This window comes from Sinocyclocheilus rhinocerous, unplaced genomic scaffold (assembly GCF_001515625.1).
Source record: "Sinocyclocheilus rhinocerous isolate Xijiao unplaced genomic scaffold, SAMN03320098_v1.1 scaffold259, whole genome shotgun sequence".
Lineage (NCBI taxonomy): Eukaryota > Metazoa > Chordata > Actinopteri > Cypriniformes > Cyprinidae > Sinocyclocheilus > Sinocyclocheilus rhinocerous.
In genome coordinates, this window is record NW_015635083.1 from 702,745 (window position 1) to 721,427 (window position 18,683).

Here is an 18,683-nt window from a genome sequence, read left to right on the forward strand (position 1 = left end):
TTTACTTAAATGTTCCATATAGTCTCAATTAATATGAGGTCATATGTATAATTATACAAAAATCAAGATTTAAATGCCATTTTAAATGAAATACTGCATATCACACTGCTTGACGGGTCAATACTGTGATCTTTTAAAATGTGGCAAACACTCCAGTGTACCAGGCTTTATCATATCCAGGGGCAAAGTTCAAAGTTTAGCAGCCAACTACCATGTCAATAACATCAAATAACTGCCGCTGTTTGTACTTTGTTTTACTTTACCTTTAAACATATTTTGAGCTACAATCCTTGAATCTATTTCGAGTCTTTCTGTCACATTTACTTATTCCCTCAACATTATAAAGAAACGACTCCGTAACGTCTTCGGCAGCCTCGTGAAGTCCGAGACCACTGTGATCTCGCGATGCATCCATACATTAACGCTGACAGCGGACTTATCGCGAGACTTGATCAGCTGATGCGTCTCTGTTTTTAGAGTGTGCGTTAGGACGGTCAACACGTGGGTAGGAGAGACAAGACATACACATACACACGCAAAGCGGGGGGGACACGTTGGGATTGTGCTGGGCCTTGAACACGTAACATTAATATTATACGGTGGCGGTGCGAGGGACGCATAAACACAGTGAGTATAAACCGTGAGTTCGGGGTTTTAACTTAACGTTACCTCATATATGCTGATAGGTGAAGCTTAAATAGCGCAGAGGGAGCCCATTTTAGCCGCCTCTGATTAGTCCTGCTGTCGCCTTTTGCTTGACATTCAAGCAAATTTTAACCATCTCACATGCAGCCATTTCAACTTCAAAAATGATTTCCACCTTCATTGGTTCGACAGCATATGTTTGACATTGCGCCAGTGCTATCCGCTATCCAAAAGCGCCTGGAACGCTTTAGCTATAGCGGCTAACGGTGTCGCCAAATCTGAGTTCAACTCTAATGGATAAATAACAGGTCTTGCACATTATTTAAAGTCGTCTAATTGAGGAACCGCAGTAAAATCTCTCATTAGTAGCTAACAGACCTTATACTATTTAGCAAAAAAATCATCTTGACCACCTTCAGCTGCTACGACCATGTTTTGGAACATAGTAACGTTACCTAACGTAGTTTTTAAGTTGATCAGTAGCTGGTTGGCCAGGTTAAGTTACATATTCCACAAACCATCTTTACCATTTTAAGATGGTTTCACCAGCTGGTAGCTGATTTGTTGCTGGTCCTACCAACTAAGGACCAGCTAGAAGCCATTATAATCTGGATTTTCCATTAGGGAATTGTCGTTTCCATATTTTAAGGTCCAAATCCTAATTTTACTTGGAGCTATTATCATTTGTGTGGTCATTTTGGAGTATGACAGGGAGAACATATGCTCTTTGTTCTTTGTGCCTTGAAGTCAATTCACACCTTCATTCAGCTGAATTATGTACCGAGCCACATGGACGAGCGGTTTCTGTGAACTCATGGATAATTCAGGGCCGCTGTGAAGGAGGAGGGCTTGGTGGAGCGTTACCCCGGTGGAATCGGTTTAAAGTCAAGATACTTGAAGCGGTCAGTACTTCAGACTGAATAACTGCATGGGGCTTTAATTCATTCAGCGGCCTACCACGCGTACTGTAGGTCAATATCACCTCGCTAACTGGTTATGCGTGCTTTTCTTTATTTAATCACCTCGGTTATGCGTGTGGTTTCATTGCTGTCATAAACAGTGGAAGCTTCTGCTTTTATTTCTTTCATTTCGCTTATCAGTCTTTATAGCAGCAGTGAACAGTTAGCCTGACTGCTAACACGCGCAGCATGCAATGCAACCTGGTAGACATCTGGCCGCAAGGTGTCTATTTTGTCTCAGTCAAGACGTGCACTTTTATGCACAAATTATGTCGTGTTATATCATTGACTTTCGCCGCAGTGCCAGTGTGATAAAAACGCTCTCCGGTGTAATTCTCCAGCAGCAGCCGGTGCGCGTCAGTATCACCTCAAGAGCCGGAGTGTTCGCAGGTTCGCTTTTGTATTCTGAATGCAGCAGCACTAGTAAGCCGCTTACTTGCGATCAATGGGTTCGTATGTAACGTGTTGCGCGAATGACTGGCTACGGTGCCCTCTCCGTCAACAACACACCTCCCCAAGGTCGAACGGGCCACCGTGCAGCACGCGCTCGGTTCTTTCTCTATGGTCCGCTCGCGCACGCGCCCAGGCCATGATCTGACACTGAGCGTTAACTCGCCGAGCGTTTATTTAACCTCGTGCTGAAGGTGAACACAGGGCTGAAACTGGTTCAGGAGGACTTTACTGGGCAGAAACTACAGCATGTGACTACATTCGGTTGACATGGCTGCTTGAAACGTGCTCTCGACACTGATAGCGTTAACAGACAGTGTAGTATTAATATTATGGCTTTTGCATTGTGTGACCAACCCTCCATAGTGCAATTACAATTTCTTGCAGTAGAGAAAAGTGAAAGCTACTAATGTCTGATATATAGAAATTGTGTTTGGTGAAGGGCGAAATCATTTATGTGGCACTTAAAATTAATATTGTAAAACTTTAATTGATAGTGTTGTTTTTTTGTTGTTCAATTTCTGGGGGCCAAAATAAATGCTTTGTGAGATTTTCTTCTGTACATTTTCTAAGAGGTTTGCGGATTTTGTAACCCTCAAATCCTCTTGTAACTCAAATCTTCGTTAACACCAATATTAAACTTAAGAGTGATGCTGTCGCTTAGTAGGGACTAGCTACTTTGGGGCCAGATTTTGGTTTGTTTTGTCATTTATAAACAATAATTTTCCATAATATTTGTTTGTTCATTTTGAGCTTGAGGAATGTGGTCAACACTACGATCTGAGTAATCTACTAATTTTCCTGCTATGCTGTACAGAGATGCCAAGTGATGCATTTTAGGGAATATTATAGCATCGGCATCATGTTTGACATTGATCCTGCTAATGATATAAGGAACTTTTAAATAATTGATCCTTCAGATTCTGTTAGCATGGCACTTAAACAGGGCTGTAACCACCATAGAGGGCCCCCCCCCCCCCCCAGGATTACAAAAGTTTTAAAAGTTACAACATAGTTATAAAAACTAAGTTATATCTTCAGCAGTCTATCAGCGCTCAATTTCAAAATGATTGAGATGGTCAATAAAATCAGACAAGGTGGGATTTACCGTTCACAGAAGCCTAACACGATGCTTTTGTCTAAGATGAAAGATTATCGACTGACAGTAATATCCATTGGTGCATTGATATTAAATTGAAAATATAAGCTTTAATTTAACCTGTTAGTGTTCCACCGTACCGCCCGTAAATTTTCCAGGAATGCTTAAGTAATTGATATCATATGATTCTAAATATGATGAGATTTTAACAGAGCCATTTACAGCAACAAGGTATACAGGCAAGACTGAATGAGTGCAAATTTAAAAAAATAAAAAAGTTCAAATGGTCAAGACATGGTTATAACTTTGTACTTAAATATATTTAGATACTGAATTTTTAGTGTATTTCTAAATGTTTTCCACATTAAGATCCAACTTTGGTTTCTTTCTTGCGATATATTTGTCATTCCTTACGCTACATGCTCAATAGTCACTATTTCTTGACAGTCAGAGAGGCTAACAGCAGGCTGTCTTCTGAAATGCTATCTGGGAGCTGAAGAGAAACCGAAACCCCTTTATTTTTGGTTACTATGTACAGGAGTGAATGGGAGGGGTTTGTATATGATGTGTTCCTCCTCCTCTGGAGACTGGGATTTGCTGTCCCTGTGATGGAAATGCATGCATGAATGTCCTTTTTTAACTCTGAAAGGATGCCCCTCCCGGCCAATAGCAGTGAGGTACACATTGCACGTAGCTCTCAGCACCCTCTGAGGTTGAATGTCAGCCATGTGATATTGTCCCTGAAGTTTCTGCATGGCTGCCTAGAACTCTCCCCTCTCTTACTGTAAAGCAGTCAGGCCAAAAGTGCTGCAAACAAAGCAATATGTTATGTAATTAAAAAAAAACAATTTAAGATTCACAAGTTTTGATTACCTGTTTCTGTTATTTCTAGATCTTGTTCTTTGTCTTGGAAGGATGCAGTTTATTTTTATTACATACTATGTGATCACCTGTATATATAATAATTCCATGGAAGCAGGGCCGGACTGGGACGCAATTTCAGGCCGGGAAATCTCACATGGAAGATGTTTTAGTGCCCATGCATCTTACATAACCATGAGCTAGTTGTTTTCTAGATGATACACAGACTTGTGAACAAGACAAAGGAATAAATGTTGACAAGGTATAATTTCCCAAGATTATGATGAGTCACCCATTCTTTCATTTCTTCCTAAAGGCAACACATCTTAAACAAGAAATAAACCCTTTTATTACACAGCTCTCTGGAATACTTTCTGATTGGCCTGTCTGTGGTCAAATGTTTTCAACTAGTTTCCAGCTAAAAATGCTGTACTTGATTCATGTCTCTCAAATCACTGAAAAAATAAATAAATAAATAAAACAATAAAAATCAACTCTTCTTAATATGTCATGTCCATTTACTCATTTAAATAAGGTAGCTGTTGTAACTGGGACAATGTACAGTAATTTGGTTATTGCAAAATAATAATAATAAATAACAGTTTTCATTAAATAAACATTAAAATTAAAGAAAAAATCACTAGAATGGGTAATAGGATTACAAATAGGCCAAAATAATCTTCAATTCAGTAGTGGTTGGGTACTTTTGGGACTAAATGTTTATTTGTAGTTAATGATAAACTTTAGTTTCTTGTTAACGTTTTACACACACATTTATGTTTTGGTTGGTTCTATTGCTTTGGATAAAAGCGTCTGGTAAATGACTAAATGTAAATAGATATATAAACTATAGTAACGAGACTGAATGGTTAAGCTTAATGTCTATGTCAGGTTTATTGTTTGTCCTTTATAGAAACAATATGTGCAACCTGTCACCATAATTTCCTTTTTCATTTTGCTTTGACACGGTTTGTCTAATAATTTTTCCTTGTGTTGATCTGCAGGTGTAGCTGCTAGGGTCTAGAGGAGATGCCACTGAGGTTCCGGTCCTTTGTTCCGTATACGCTTCCTGGAGTGCTGGCGCTCATAGGCTGGTGGTGGTACATCTCCCGCAAGAAAGAGCGAATCACCAGCCACGACAGTGAAGAGGGGTCGGTTATGGGCTTGCGAACCTCCTCTGGTGAGGGCAGCAATGGGATGGTCGACAAGAGCTGCCCCGCGGCCAGCAGCACACACCGCAGAACCAGCCGAGACAAAGTCAAGGCCAAAGAGCACAGAGCTGTTGAGCAGGAAGTTGTAGCGGAGATACACACGCCGGTGCTAAAAACCACTGCGGGGGAGGCTCTTGGCGCCCCTCCAGTTGTGTTGGCCAGTGGACAGCTAAACGCTCCTCAGAGCGGTACAAAATCAGTCCCCCCACAAAGCCACCCAGAGACAACAACTCCTGTGTCATCTTCAACCCCAACAAAAACAGTGGAGGAGAGCACTCCTCACAAAGGACCAGAGGCCGGCGTTGGCAACAAACCTTCAAGCCAGTTACTGTCAGATCTAACAAGCACTGGTTCAATCAAGAAGCAGGTCGAAAACCAACCACTAACTAAGCAGCGTCCCGCAGAGCTTGCCAAAGCAGAGCGACCTGAACCTGAGGGAGAGGTGGCCGCTGAAACCTCAGCACCGACTTGCACTCAGAATCTCTCGGCTGACCTTTTAAAAGATGAGCTGCCCACCGCTACATCTTCAACAGAGAGTGAGGCTGTCTTGCTGGAAACCTGCAGCCTGAAAACGCCACTAACCCTGACCCCGTTCCCTAACTCCACCAGCACACCCCTTTCAGAAGGCTCCACGGAGGCTCGGCACCATGAAAACGGAGACCTGGGCTTGCCGGCCGAGACCAGTCCAGACATGCAGGAGCTCCAGCGTCTTGCGACAGGGCTGATCACTGAAGTCATCTCGGCAGCCACCCAGGAGGTCATGGCGGTCAGCAGCTGTGAGTCCCGGTACAGCAAGGGCTCTGAAGCGTCCGACAGCAGCACGCCGGCTGTAAATGGTAAGGAAGTGGAGTCGCGTATACCTCCAGCGAGTGTGGAAAGCGCAGAGTCACGGGCGGTGCAGATAGCAGAAGACATCGTCAACAGTTGTCTGGTGCCTTCGCTCTGGAAGATGCCGAATAATGAGAAGGAAAGAGGCTCGTTGACTGTGCCGTCTGGGGAACAGTTGGAGTCTACGCCGGTTCTGGCCAAGCTGCAGGCAGAGGAAGCTCTGGTGGAAGACTCAGGATGTAGCACGTGCCAGTCAGAGGATGGCATCAGCAGTGAGGATCTCCACAGCACAGGGTTGTCCTCGAACGTGTCTGAGAGTAAAGAGGACCTCATTCAAATTTCAGGGACTTGTAGGGCCTCTGAGGGTCAAGGAGATGGACTGCAGGAGAGTCTTTCTCTAATTGCCCCTCAGGAGTCTCCGCTTACCGCAGAAAACGTGGCTACGGTTTGCGAGGCAGCACGGCTGAATGGAACAGGCTTTAGGAATGGCGCTGCTAGTGAGGTAGAAGCTGACCAATCAGGAGGTGAGTTACAGTTAATAAGAATTTAACGACAGGGCTTAAATGGATAGTTAATGCAACAATGACGGTTCTGTCATTTAGTCTCCCTGAAGTCATTCTGAAGCTGTTTTACTTTCTTCTTATATAGTGCCTCGCACACCTGAATTAATCATAGGGATGTTGGATAAGTACAAAAATATAAATCCTGCACACTACTAAGTTTGCACAATCAGAAACTTTTAATGAGTAACTTTTCATCAATTAACCTTACTCAGGCTCTCATCTGTGGAACGCAAGATATTTAAAAAAAGGCACTTTGTTCATATAATTAAAGACTGTGGGGTTAATTGTTTTGACCCCATTGTCTTTCACTAAACGGACCAGGGGTCTCATTTATAAAACTCTGTAGATTTCATCATAAAAGTGTACGTAGGCACAAAAGCTAGATTTTGCCTACGCACAAAAGTTACGCCAGAACCTGCAAAAAAATCCCTTTATAAATCCCAGTCAGGGCAGGGAAAGATTGTGCGTATGTGCATCTCCACCCCGACTTCTCCCCGAAATAACCATATATGGAGCTTACAACGCCTAGTTTTACTATGAATATCCTCATCTGCATATCATTTCTATGCATATTCCCATCCACGTGACACCATGTTTAACACCGTCAAAGGTACAAGACATTAAGGAAATATGAGATACGGACTGTAAATGTCATTTGTGTCATACTCATAATTTTTTATTGCTAAAAATCATCCAGTATCCTTATGTTTTAGAATAAATATATCAAAATATCCATAAAAAACTGTTTAAAATAGTTCTCAGAAAAATAATTTAGAATAGAGTTGATCTCATTCATTTCCTCTGGCCAAATAATATTTCAATTGTTTTTAAAAATTCAAATTAAATTAAATTACAGTTGCAGTTGCTGATAAGGTGAGCATCCTTTAGCTAGTTTTAGTGGTAAAATATAGGCCTATATTTATTGCAGTGTAAATACAATTATCTGACTCTGCGCGTCACTGACAAAGTATTTTAAAAAGGAAATGTGCAAATCTTACCGTTTTCTTCAAGTCTACCGTTTCCTTCAATTACAGTGGTATTTTTCGTTATGTTGTGGCAATGCCTTCACAAGACATCAACACCTCTGTGCAGCTGTGGTTGTACAGTAAGCTGTTATCATTGGACCTATTCAAACCGGACAATAGACCGAATCCAGCAGTGTCCGCCACAATATCAAAGTTACTGTGCATCATTGATCATTGTTCTTGATAAAAATATTTTCTCATAACAGGAGATGTGCAGTTTAGTTTAAAGATATATGATGAAATGAAAACAGTTTAAAATTATTGTTTACTTCATTACTTTTCTCTCTCCAGGAAAAAAAGTCCGTATGCATGTGTCAGAGTTTGTGTGCAGGTGTGCAAATTTTCCAGTCAAGTTTTTTTATAAATCCCACCTTTTGCATAGGAAGTGCTGTATGCCTCTTTCAGGGCAGGTTTTGTGCGTACGCAACGGTTATAAATGAGGCCCCAGAACTGTTGCAACATTCTTCAAAATATTGTGTATTGTGTGTTGTAGGAGAAATACAATCAAAACAGATTTGGAGTGATATGAAGGAGAGTAAAGGATGAAAGAATTCTCATTTAAGTGTGAACTGTGAACATTGCGAATTCAGTTCATTTCATTGGTCTCAGAGCATCTTGCAGTTTTGAACACTTGAAAACATGAACTCAATCTCGGTAGGTTGTTTGATTGCGGTCCACTTAAAAGTGTGGGTTGCGTGTATGCTCATTGTGCATTGTTGATACAAAACACTCTAGGTTTGCTTTTTCCCTACATAATTCACTCGTTGCATTGTGCCAAATGTTTGCTGGTGCAAATCTAGCGTAAAGGAAATTTCGGCAAAAGTTTTCATCCAAAATGAAGGTGCAAAGGTCTGTGATTGTTTACTGTCATGCTTGTTGTTTCAATTAGCTTTGTTTTTTGTTTAAATCCAACAAGCGTCAGTACTCTTCTTGACATTTGGCCAGATGTAGTAGTACAAAAAGCCTGAGTCAAGGGTACCTCTCAAACTGTGAATAGAGTCTTTGGAAACCTCAGATGCTCGAATTCCCAAACAGCGTATGTTACATGAGCACAACTGCATGTGCACGGCTGTTTTACTGCTCCCTACTACAGTAACTTCCTTAAATGGATATCAGAGCCATCTTGCTTTTTTAACTCCCCCTGCTTACTAGCAGGTGTTGGAAATGGCCAGGAGTAAGTCTGTTATTAGTTAGCCAGCAGGTGTTTTCACCAGAACGTGGTGATACTGGCACACTGACCATTTGCAGTATTTTTATTTTTTTTTTTAAGACAGACTGAGTATTTCTCTGTTGATTTGATGACCGGAAGCCCTCGTGTGGGGTGTGTGAGTGATTTGCCTGAACCCTTGTGAGGTGTCATCACACCAGCTCTTGCTATCTCCATATTAGGGCCTTTCGCACCGCGGGAACCTTTTCATAGTACCAGAACTAATTGTGGAACTACCCACTTCTTGGCGTTTTCGCACAGACGGAACTAGGTGCGATTTTAGTACCGGACTGCCTTTTTCGAGAACCAAATTAGCTCCTACTCCAGAGTAGGGCTGTGTATCACCAGCAAAATCACGATACGATATGTATCACGATACAGAGGCCACGGTACGATACATATCACGATACATGACTGCACTGAATTTCACCTCAGCAGAATTTAGAAAAACAGCTGTTTATTAAACACTGCTTACTATAGTGCCATTTCTAACTATTGGCAGAGCAGGCAGTTGACCTCTGCATTATGAAGGGCCTCCATAACTGTACCACAGTACAATATAGGTAATGGCATATGTTTCATGTTTACATTGTGCACTCCCCACCAGGTACAATATTCTGATTGTTTGCATCTTGTTTTTAAGCCCATAAATAATAATGTACTCGTTCTAATAAATGTATATTGTAATGTACTCATTCTAATATATTTAAATCATCTTAACATTGCTGGTAGGTTATCATTGCACAAATTAACACAATCTCTACAAAGACATTCAGGGACACACTTTTTAGCGCTGCCCCGCAGTTTTATCAACTAAATAGCTTAATCGCTCAAGAGCTACATTATCTTTCACAACAAGGAGCTGGTAGCATCAGTTTCTAAAGGAATTAAAGCCACGGCTTTACTGTTAATAGAGAAACGCGGCAAAACGGTGGTAATTCATACATACACAGCCTCTCTCTCTCTCTCTCTCTCTCTCTCTCTGTGTGTCATAAATGAACAGTTGATGAATTACACTTTTCTGAGAATAGAATATTGAAGTGGAGATCGCTAAACTGCAAGCTAACCGCTGTTTTCAGAAAGCAAGCGCGTTTATCCACAGTGGAGAGAGAGCGCGTGTGCACATGGTTGCCAGGTTGACAAAGATAAGTAGCACACTTAGCAGATATCTCCGTATTGCGCAAGTGTAAAGCTCTTGTTTTGGGGATTACGTCTCTTTATATCAGGCAACCCAGTTGTGTTCCTCTGCGGCCAGATTAAACCTTGTTGTAGCCTATATATGCTCTATTCATTCTTTTTTAGAAACCTCGCACTTTTCTACTCAATTTTAAACGTTGTAAAATTTTAAACAAATTAAGCGTGGTTCACTGCTGCACACCTGCCACAATATCGATACAGGGTCAGCTGTATCGTCAAATCTCTGTGACGATAAATCGTCGTATCGATATTTTGAACACAGCACTACTCCGGAGCAGGGTCTAACCAGCACAACTGGTACTACCCATGACGTAAGTAAACATTGATTGGCCAAATGCGTACAAAAACGCCCTCACCCGCCATGATTTAAAACGCCATGTGAACATACTGTAAACATTGTGTCAACTTATTACGCAAGTATGGAGAACAGCGATAGATGGACGGACGCTGAAGTGCAGGCACTTGTAACAAATGTAGCACTGCCAGTTGTCGTTGGAGATTCTTAGTCCTCCTTTCCGTTCTTTCAATCGCTTTACATATACGTCGACTTTCCACTGTCGGTGCGAATTAAACCCTTTAAATGTTACTGGGAAATAGTAAGCGCAAAATCGTCCTAGTACTTTAGTACTGTACATTTAGTTCTGTAACTAAAGCGGTGCGAAAGGCCCTATTGTGACCTAAGAAGGGTGTGGAGACTGGAAGCTGCTAGTGTCTCAGCCCAACCTCACTTGAAAAAAGGAGAAAATGTAACCGAACCTTGATTCTTGCTTGCTTTTTAGTTAAAACCAAGTAAATGGACAATTATTGACACTGTCAAGTAGTAGAAAAAAGTGTCCGTAAACAGAAGAGCACTTTGTCATAAGCATACTGCTTTAATGGTATGAGTCAAGAACAAAGGTGGCAGTGCTTCTTGTCCTGAGGGAAGAGGCTGGTTGTTTTGTTTGTCAATGGTCCTTCTCAGCTGTATTAGTTGTGTTTGTTATTGTTACCCCATGGTTGCTTAGCAAACAGTGATGACCTGGCTAAGCAGGCATTTGCGTTTGAATGTCTGTTAAAGAATGGCCTGTTTAGACCCCCTGAAAGTCATCGATATAAGTTGCAGTGATGTTGTCTGTAGCGTGTGTGGAATGGATGCCCTTTTTTCCCAACTACGCTGACTATAGTTTTTACGATGTCCAGAACATTTTGGGATTAGTTGCAGGTGATTATTATTTTTTTTTAAATTATTATCCTAACATACTTTTTTCATAAATTTATTTAGTTTATTTGATATGTTTTTATGTTTGTGTTTTGTGTGTGTGTGTGTGTGTGTATATATATATATATGTGTGTATGTGCAATGTATACAATATTTTTTACCATATGCACAATATCTCAAGATTAGTTGCTGGTAACATTTGTTTGTTCAGTTGCCAGGCATTTTTTATTTAGATGAATTATTATATTTTACCTTTTTATGTATGTGTATTTTATGTAGGCCTATAACAAATTATTTTATTACGTTTATATTAATCTTAAAGCAAATTATTGTTAAATAGATGCTTGAATTGTTTTTTATTAAATTTTACAAACATTTGTTGAAGTCAATGAAATGATAGTTTGTTTATAAATTGACACATTTTTTCTTTTTTTCCCCCTCAACAGGTTCAGATGTGAATAGCATGGATTCAGTGGACAGCTGTTCGACCTTGGGGGTGGGAGACAGCCAGCCGAGTGGCAGCCAGACCTGTCAATCACAGAGCTCTGAGCTTATTGTGTGGGAGATTGAGGTGCCAAAGGTACGATTCCCTTATACACTTAATTCTGCTTCACATTTAGTACTTCAGCCATCAATCAAAAGTTTTTCTTAAAGTATTTTAGCAGTTTTTAAGGAAAACTCAGGCAGATGTTGGTTAACAGCTCTTTATCTGAATGTCAAAGCACAGCAGCTTTTGTCAGTGTGCTAGCTTTCTTACCTTTTGTATGAATAAATTAAAACTTGCTTTGATATCTGTGGTTCTCCTCTGATTTTGTAGCATCTAGTGGGGCGGCTAATCGGCAAACAAGGGAGATACGTGAGCTTCCTGAAGCAGAGCTCTGGTGCTAAGATCTACATTTCAACCCTGCCTTACACTCAAGAGTTTCAGATCTGCCATATAGAGGGTAAGTGAGTCTCTATGAAAGGCCACAATCTTGGTTCATCCATGGCCTTCTTGAATTGATTGTTTTTGTGGATTTGTTTGTTTCTTAGGAACCCAGCAGCAGGTAGATAAGGCGCTGGCCTTGATTGGGAAGAAGTTCAAAGACTTGGACCTGACCAACTTGTACGCCCCACCTCCCCCACCGCTAACGCTGCCCTCTCTGCCCATGACTTCCTGGGTAAGATTGTCCCCTACCTCCTGCAGACTACATGGGCAGCTACCGTCTAAAGCCGGGACACACCAAGCTGACGGTCGGGCAATGTCAGGTGGTTTTTGAGTGTCGGTCTGCCTTTTTTTGGTTCCAAATGGTTGGCTCTAGTCGGCTTTTTTTTGCGGTCAATTCCTTATGTCGAATCTGTGGCGGAGCTCATTTACGAGAGAGAACTCCACCTCGCTATTCAGCTTAGTGAATGAGCACACAAGAAAAAAACGTAACTGACGAAAGCAACCAATGACGGATTAAAGAGGGAATGCACACATCTGTCATTCTATGAGTTTCTTTCTTTATTCACAGCTTTGCAGACGTGATTGAAAGCTACATTGCTTTGTTTGTATAGCCACAGTTCTAGCTCTTCCGGTTTTCCTGTTTGAATGCTGAATGCAGATTACTGCCACCTGCTGGTATGGAAGAGTTATGTTCTCTCATGCAAGGGCAAGCATACATGCTAGTTGGCTGTCGGCTGTAGTCTGTCTGATGTGCTCTAGCGCAACATTTTTGCCATGACGCAGGCGATGTGAGGCTCCACAGTTGGCTTTCTTAAGTACTAGTTCAGCGGTGGCGAACTCCGGTCCTGGAGAGCCGCAGCACTGCAGAGTTCAGCTCCAACCCTAATTAAAGCTCACCTGCCTGTAGCTTCCTAGTAACTGTTCAGACCTTGATTAGCTTGTTCAGGTGTGTTTGATTAGGGTTGAAGCAAAACTCTGCAGGGCTGCGGCTCTCCAGGACTGACGTTCGCCACCCCTGTAATAGTTCTTTGGCGACGGTTTGGTGTGTCCCTACCCTAAAGCAGGATTCTGACTTTCTTTCAGGGATCTTTTTATTTTTGTCAAACATTAACCCGAACGTAGTTCTGTCCTAAATGATTTAAACTGCAGAGTCCAAGACACTTGGCATTTTAACATAGTGCTTCATTGGATCTGTCTGTTACAGCTTTTGTTGCCCAATGGGGTGACGGTCGAGGTGATCGTGGTGAACATTGTATCAGCCGGTCACCTGTTTGTTCAACAGCACACTCACCCTACGTATCACGCCCTGCGCAGTCTGGACCAGCAGATGTTCCTGTGCTATTCACAGCCCGGGACGCCCCCCTTGCCATCGCCTGTTGAAGGTAAGATTTTCCCCCTTTTCTCTTTTTTACATTCCTCTTTCTGCAGAAAATAACACATTTTCTCGGTCTCATCTCTTTTTCAGTTGGAGTGATTTGTGCGGCCCCAGCTGTAGATGGAGCCTGGTGGCGAGCGCAGGTCATCTCCTTCTACAAAGATTCAACCGAAGTGGAAATCCGATATGTTGATTATGGTGGCTATGACAGAGTCAAGATTGACACCCTTCGACAGATCAGGTTATTCCTGCCTTTTTTATTCATTAGTAAAAGTTTCCGTACTGTTCTGTAAAGTTCTTTATATTTAAAAAAAAAAAAAAAGCAAATGTCACCCATGATAAAAATGTTTTAAAATATATATAGAAATAATTTTTGCATTTGTTGTTCTTATCATAGTCTTGTGCTGTGGACTCACTGATTCTTGATTTTCAGGTCGGACTTCGTGACATTACCGTTCCAAGGAACAGAAGTGTTATTGGACAACATTGCCCCACTTCCAGGTTTGCATTTATTTAAAAATTTAAGTTGAATGTTCCATCACCTCACTCCAGCTGGATCTCACTGTTGTTGACGTCTTCATTAGGAGAGGATCGGTTCTCAGCGGAGGCCAATTCTGCACTGGAAGAGATGACGAGAGGGGTTCCATTGCTGGCACAAGTGAGTCTTTAAATCATTCATTAATGGATGACATTTATGTTGATGTTTACAGCCAACAGATAATTTAATGGGCAATTTTGTCATATAGGTCACCAACTACGACAATAATACAGGACTTCCCTTAGTACACATGTGGAACATGGTGGGAGAGGAGGTAAAATTGATTTGATTTGTTTAATAAATTATTAGTGAGAAGGGAGGAAAACATTAATGAAGTATCATTTATTTTATTTATTTATTTTTTTTCAGTATTCTGTGTTCATAATTTCTTTTTCTCAAGCATTTTATTTTAAGAAATGTTTAATTCAGAACTGAATATTCTGACATTTAAAACTTGTTCACACCAAGGATAACTATAACGATAAAAAGTATACAGATATGTTTTTAAAATCATTCTAAATTTAAAAGAATAGCACAGTCCACGCCACAACTAGAACAATAATGGCACAGAGAAACAATATCACTGGAATCATATGATAAAAGATTTGTTCTAGCTGATAAATGAAAATGTTGACAGCCAATCAGAATTCGTCTGGCTTTTAGATTTTAAGCATTTAAAGTGGCAGGTTGACAGAACTGTCTTTTTAGTGCATTGGTGTGGATGCTAATATACCTCACCTTTATGTCTTTGATAATGAGTAGCATGAATAACATGATGCTACTTGGTATCTTTTTTTTTTTTTTTTGTAGCTGGTCCTGCTCAACCGCACTTTCCGCACTTTAGGTTATGGCACTTGGGTGGACAGTTTCTGATCCTCCAGAGCTCCCTCGCCCTCCTCTCCTAACTCACCTCGTGGCCCACCTGCCCCTTAATTATCACCACTCATCATGAATATCTGCAGGTTCTGTCCTCCTCACCCCATCGTGTCCTCCACCACCTTCTACCTGAAGTGCGCATCACTGGCTCCGGGAGTTTCTTTTTTGGTTTGCTGTCCTCTCCATCCTGCCTTTTTCTATTTTCTTTTTTCTTTTCTATCCCCTTGCATAAGAAATCAATACTGTATGAAAGGAAAAAACGAAGTCAAGTGTCAATGGCCGATCAACCAATAAGGACTGAAGTTTTCTTGACTCTGTGCTCTTGTAAATTTAAGATATTGTAACTAAATAAAGGTTAAATCATGTTTTCCGTCCGATCAGACTGTGACTGTGGATTATCATGCCGTGGATGAAAAATCTGTAGTAATAATAAAAAAAGTACATTTCAGAAGATAACTATGGTGAAGTTAAGACTCAACGATGTTGCTGCTGACGTAATCTTGGGTCATGAGACATCATCTTTGCATTTACACTATCATGGCTTCATCCCAGTGTTTCACTGTCCAGTCGGGTCCTCTCCTCACTCACCTCGTGGCACACCTGCCCCTTAATTATCACCACTCATCATGAATATCTGCAGGTTCTGTCCTCCTCACCCCATCGTGTCCTCCACCACCTTCTACCTGAAGTGCGCATCACTGGCTCCGGGAGTTTCTTTTTTGGTTTGCTGTCCTCTCCATCCTGCCTTTTTCTATTTTCTTTTTTCTTTTCTATCCCCTTGCATAAGAAATCAATGTACTGTATGAAAGAAAAAAAACGAAGAGTCAAGCGTCCGAACAACCAATAAGGACTGAAGTTTTCTTGACTCTGTGCTCTTGTAAATTTAAGATATTGTAACTAAATAAAGGTTAATCATGTTTTCCGTCCGATCAGACTGTGACTGTGGATTATCATGCCGTGGATGAAAAATTTAGTAATAAAAAAAAAAGTATATTTACGAAGATAACTATGGTGCAGTTAAGGCTCGGCGTTGTTGCTGCTGACGTAATCTTGGGACTTGAGACATCATGTTTGCATTTACATTATCATGGCTTCATCCAGTCGGGTGGGTTTTGGAAAGCTAATCTGTAGATCTAGGTACAGTTAGGACTGAAGTTTTCTTGACTCTGTGCTCTTGTAAATTTAAGATATTGTAACTAAATAAAGGTTAAATCATGTTTTCCGTCCGATCAGACTGTGACTGTGGATTATCATGCCGTGGATGAAAAATTTAGTAATAAAAAAAAAAGTATATTTACGAAGATAACTATGGTGCAGTTAAGGCTCGGCGTTGTTGCTGCTGACGTAATCTTGGGACTTGAGACATCATGTTTGCATTTACATTATCATGGCTTCATCCAGTCGGGTGGGTTTTGGAAAGCTAATCTGTAGATCTAGGTACAGTTCGGCAAGGAATAAACAACCACAGCTCCATGTCATCCATCTCCATGTCTGGTGTCTGTACAACAGTGTGGCCTTTGAGGGTGATACGCAGCCCATCTCATGACCTCCCTCTTCACCACACTCTGGATCTTTAGGACTCCAACAGCCTTTGGCGTCAATAGGCCTGACACCAAGAGTCACTTCATTTACTTCACCGATTACGGAGTCTGTTGATCCAGGAGACGTCTGTGCCCTCCTGACCTCTGGAACTTTATAGGAAAGACTGCAGAGTCTTCAGCCCTAGAGTGACACTAGAGTTCAAATGGTGCTGCTACAGAAGACAAAAGGCCGTCCTTTACGCCGAATTCTGACCTGTGGGGACACTAAATGAATGACTACAAAAACCAGAACACTACTGCGTGACGGGACAGCAGGGCACTTCTATTCTGGGTGGATGAACTGCATTCAATGGGTCTGTGTGTTTTTGTATGCATGTAATTTTGCTCTAAAGCACGTCAATTCACATGTCGCATTATCATCTGGGTAATGGGCCGCTTGCTTTTGTCTCACTCAAGATCTGTCTCGCAATAACGTCACATCTAGTAGACCCATTGCCATTAATGTCTCTTTGTATTCTGTAAATAACATGGCACATGGTGTCCAATCCCAGCAGCCCATCCAATTGGTTACTAGGAGAAGCTTGTCAATACACAAACCTGTCTTGGAGAAGATAAAAAGCTTTAAGCCTTATCCATTGCTCTTTTTTTATGTTGGTTTTACATGGGAAGTCATTAGGTCTGCTTTATTACTGTATAATTTGTGAAAGTATAATGGCACAGAGATTAATCCCTTTTTTTGTATCTTATCATTGATCATGCTTTCAGTCATGTAATGGCTTTTTGGCCAAGGCTCGTCCCTTTTTCTGCTGCTGAATTATTGCTAATCTAATGTTGTTGGACTCCAGAATGTCTAAGGTCGTCCTTGCAGGAGACGTTTCCAGGCTTTTAGCTTGGCATTGTGGGCTTTTTGATTGTTAGCACTACAGTTGTTAGCCTCTAAAGCCCTTGATAAACTTTCCACTGTGTGAAAAAATAAAATAAATGCTCCCTGTTACGGCATATATTTGGCTTAACCAGGAAAAAAGTCTGGATAAAACAGAAAATACAGTTTTTTTTTACACTTTTATTTTTACACTTTTAGTTTGAAACCATAATACACACTGCTGACTTTAGTTGTAGTATAGAGCGCTAAGTATATGAGAACTGAGCGTCGGAAAGTAACTTCAGCTTTAGTTGTCTGTGAAGGGCATTACACGGGTTTCCACTATGCTTTGCTACTAAGTTTTTCTGCAATATTTTCTTCACACGCTCTTGTTTCTGTACTGTCCTGCGTTCATCTCAGGTATGAGCCTTTCATTTCTTTCCTTTCTGTGTTTGAGGAGAATTATTAGTCATATTCTTTCAGGAATTGATGTAACGTTACTTGATCTGTGTGAACGTGAATAGGTCTGCCTGCACTGCAGCAGGTGAATAAATAAGGAACCACACCGACCTCAGAGCCGAAACGTTTCATTGTTCTGTTTTTAGGTCTGTTTGTTCTACGGATTTTTTATTGATCAAGTCAAATTACTCCGCATACGCTCATATCTTGACTGACATGGCCTCCTACCACCAGTTCAAATGTGTCCTCCTGTATGTTCCTACCGCTCTCCTGTAATGACAAATCACGCTACTTTAGACTTGTCCAGGTGTGTGTGTGTGTGTATATATATATATATATATATATATATATATGTATATGTGTGTGTGTGTGTTTCACTGTACTTTTGTAAAAGCACTGGTGCGAGTGTAGGAAACAAAAGGGAACATTATTTTTTTTCACCCCCACCTTGCGAAATCTGCTCATTTGTTCTCTGTTGGTAGGAATGGTTTGAAATGTTTGCTTAGCTAGATAATTAATCATTTGATTATTTAAATGAGTGTAAGAAGTCCTGCATAGACATGTACAGGTCAGTTTTTGCCAGACTCGTTACAAGGTTTGATTCTTTGGTTGTACAGATCTATTGAAAAAAGAGAATAAAGTTATTAAAAACATTTCATGTCGTATTTTAGTTTTTAAATCATTGTGACTTGTAATATACTGTACCAATCAAGCGTTTGAAGTGTTCTCTAAAGGTAGAATGATTTCTGAAGGGTCATGTGATACTGAACACTAACTTTGCTATCACTGGAATGAACATTTTAAAATATATTAAAATAGGAAAAAAAAGTTGTTTTACACTGTAATGTTTCAAGTATTATT

The 18,683-nt window shown here is 40.8% G+C and overlaps 1 protein-coding gene and 1 long non-coding RNA gene across 3 annotated transcripts; both read left to right on the plus strand.

Annotated features, from left to right (window-relative positions):
• Positions 1 to 462: 462 nt before the first annotated feature.
• LOC107746655 (A-kinase anchor protein 1, mitochondrial-like) lies at positions 463 to 15,212 on the plus strand. Of its 2 annotated transcripts, none has more exons than XM_016560961.1 (11): positions 463 to 627; positions 5,019 to 6,577; positions 11,690 to 11,823; positions 12,061 to 12,187; positions 12,276 to 12,403; positions 13,376 to 13,553; positions 13,637 to 13,787; positions 13,980 to 14,047; positions 14,131 to 14,204; positions 14,293 to 14,358; positions 14,895 to 15,212. In XM_016560961.1, exons 2-11 carry the CDS (start codon positions 5,044 to 5,046, stop codon positions 14,955 to 14,957), a joined length of 2,523 nt encoding a protein of 840 aa, XP_016416447.1. In that variant the 5' UTR covers positions 463 to 627; positions 5,019 to 5,043; the 3' UTR covers positions 14,958 to 15,212. The 2 variants fall into 2 exon arrangements, with proteins under 2 accessions (XP_016416447.1, XP_016416448.1); XM_016560962.1 differs by lacking the exon at positions 463 to 627 and adding an exon at positions 1,393 to 1,547.
• An 809-nt stretch (positions 15,213 to 16,021) lies between these two features.
• LOC107746659 (uncharacterized) lies at positions 16,022 to 18,475 on the plus strand. Its single transcript, XR_001640721.1, has 2 exons — positions 16,022 to 16,097; positions 16,398 to 18,475. It is a non-coding gene; the product is annotated as an uncharacterized LOC107746659 (long non-coding RNA).
• Positions 18,476 to 18,683: the final 208 nt, after the last annotated feature.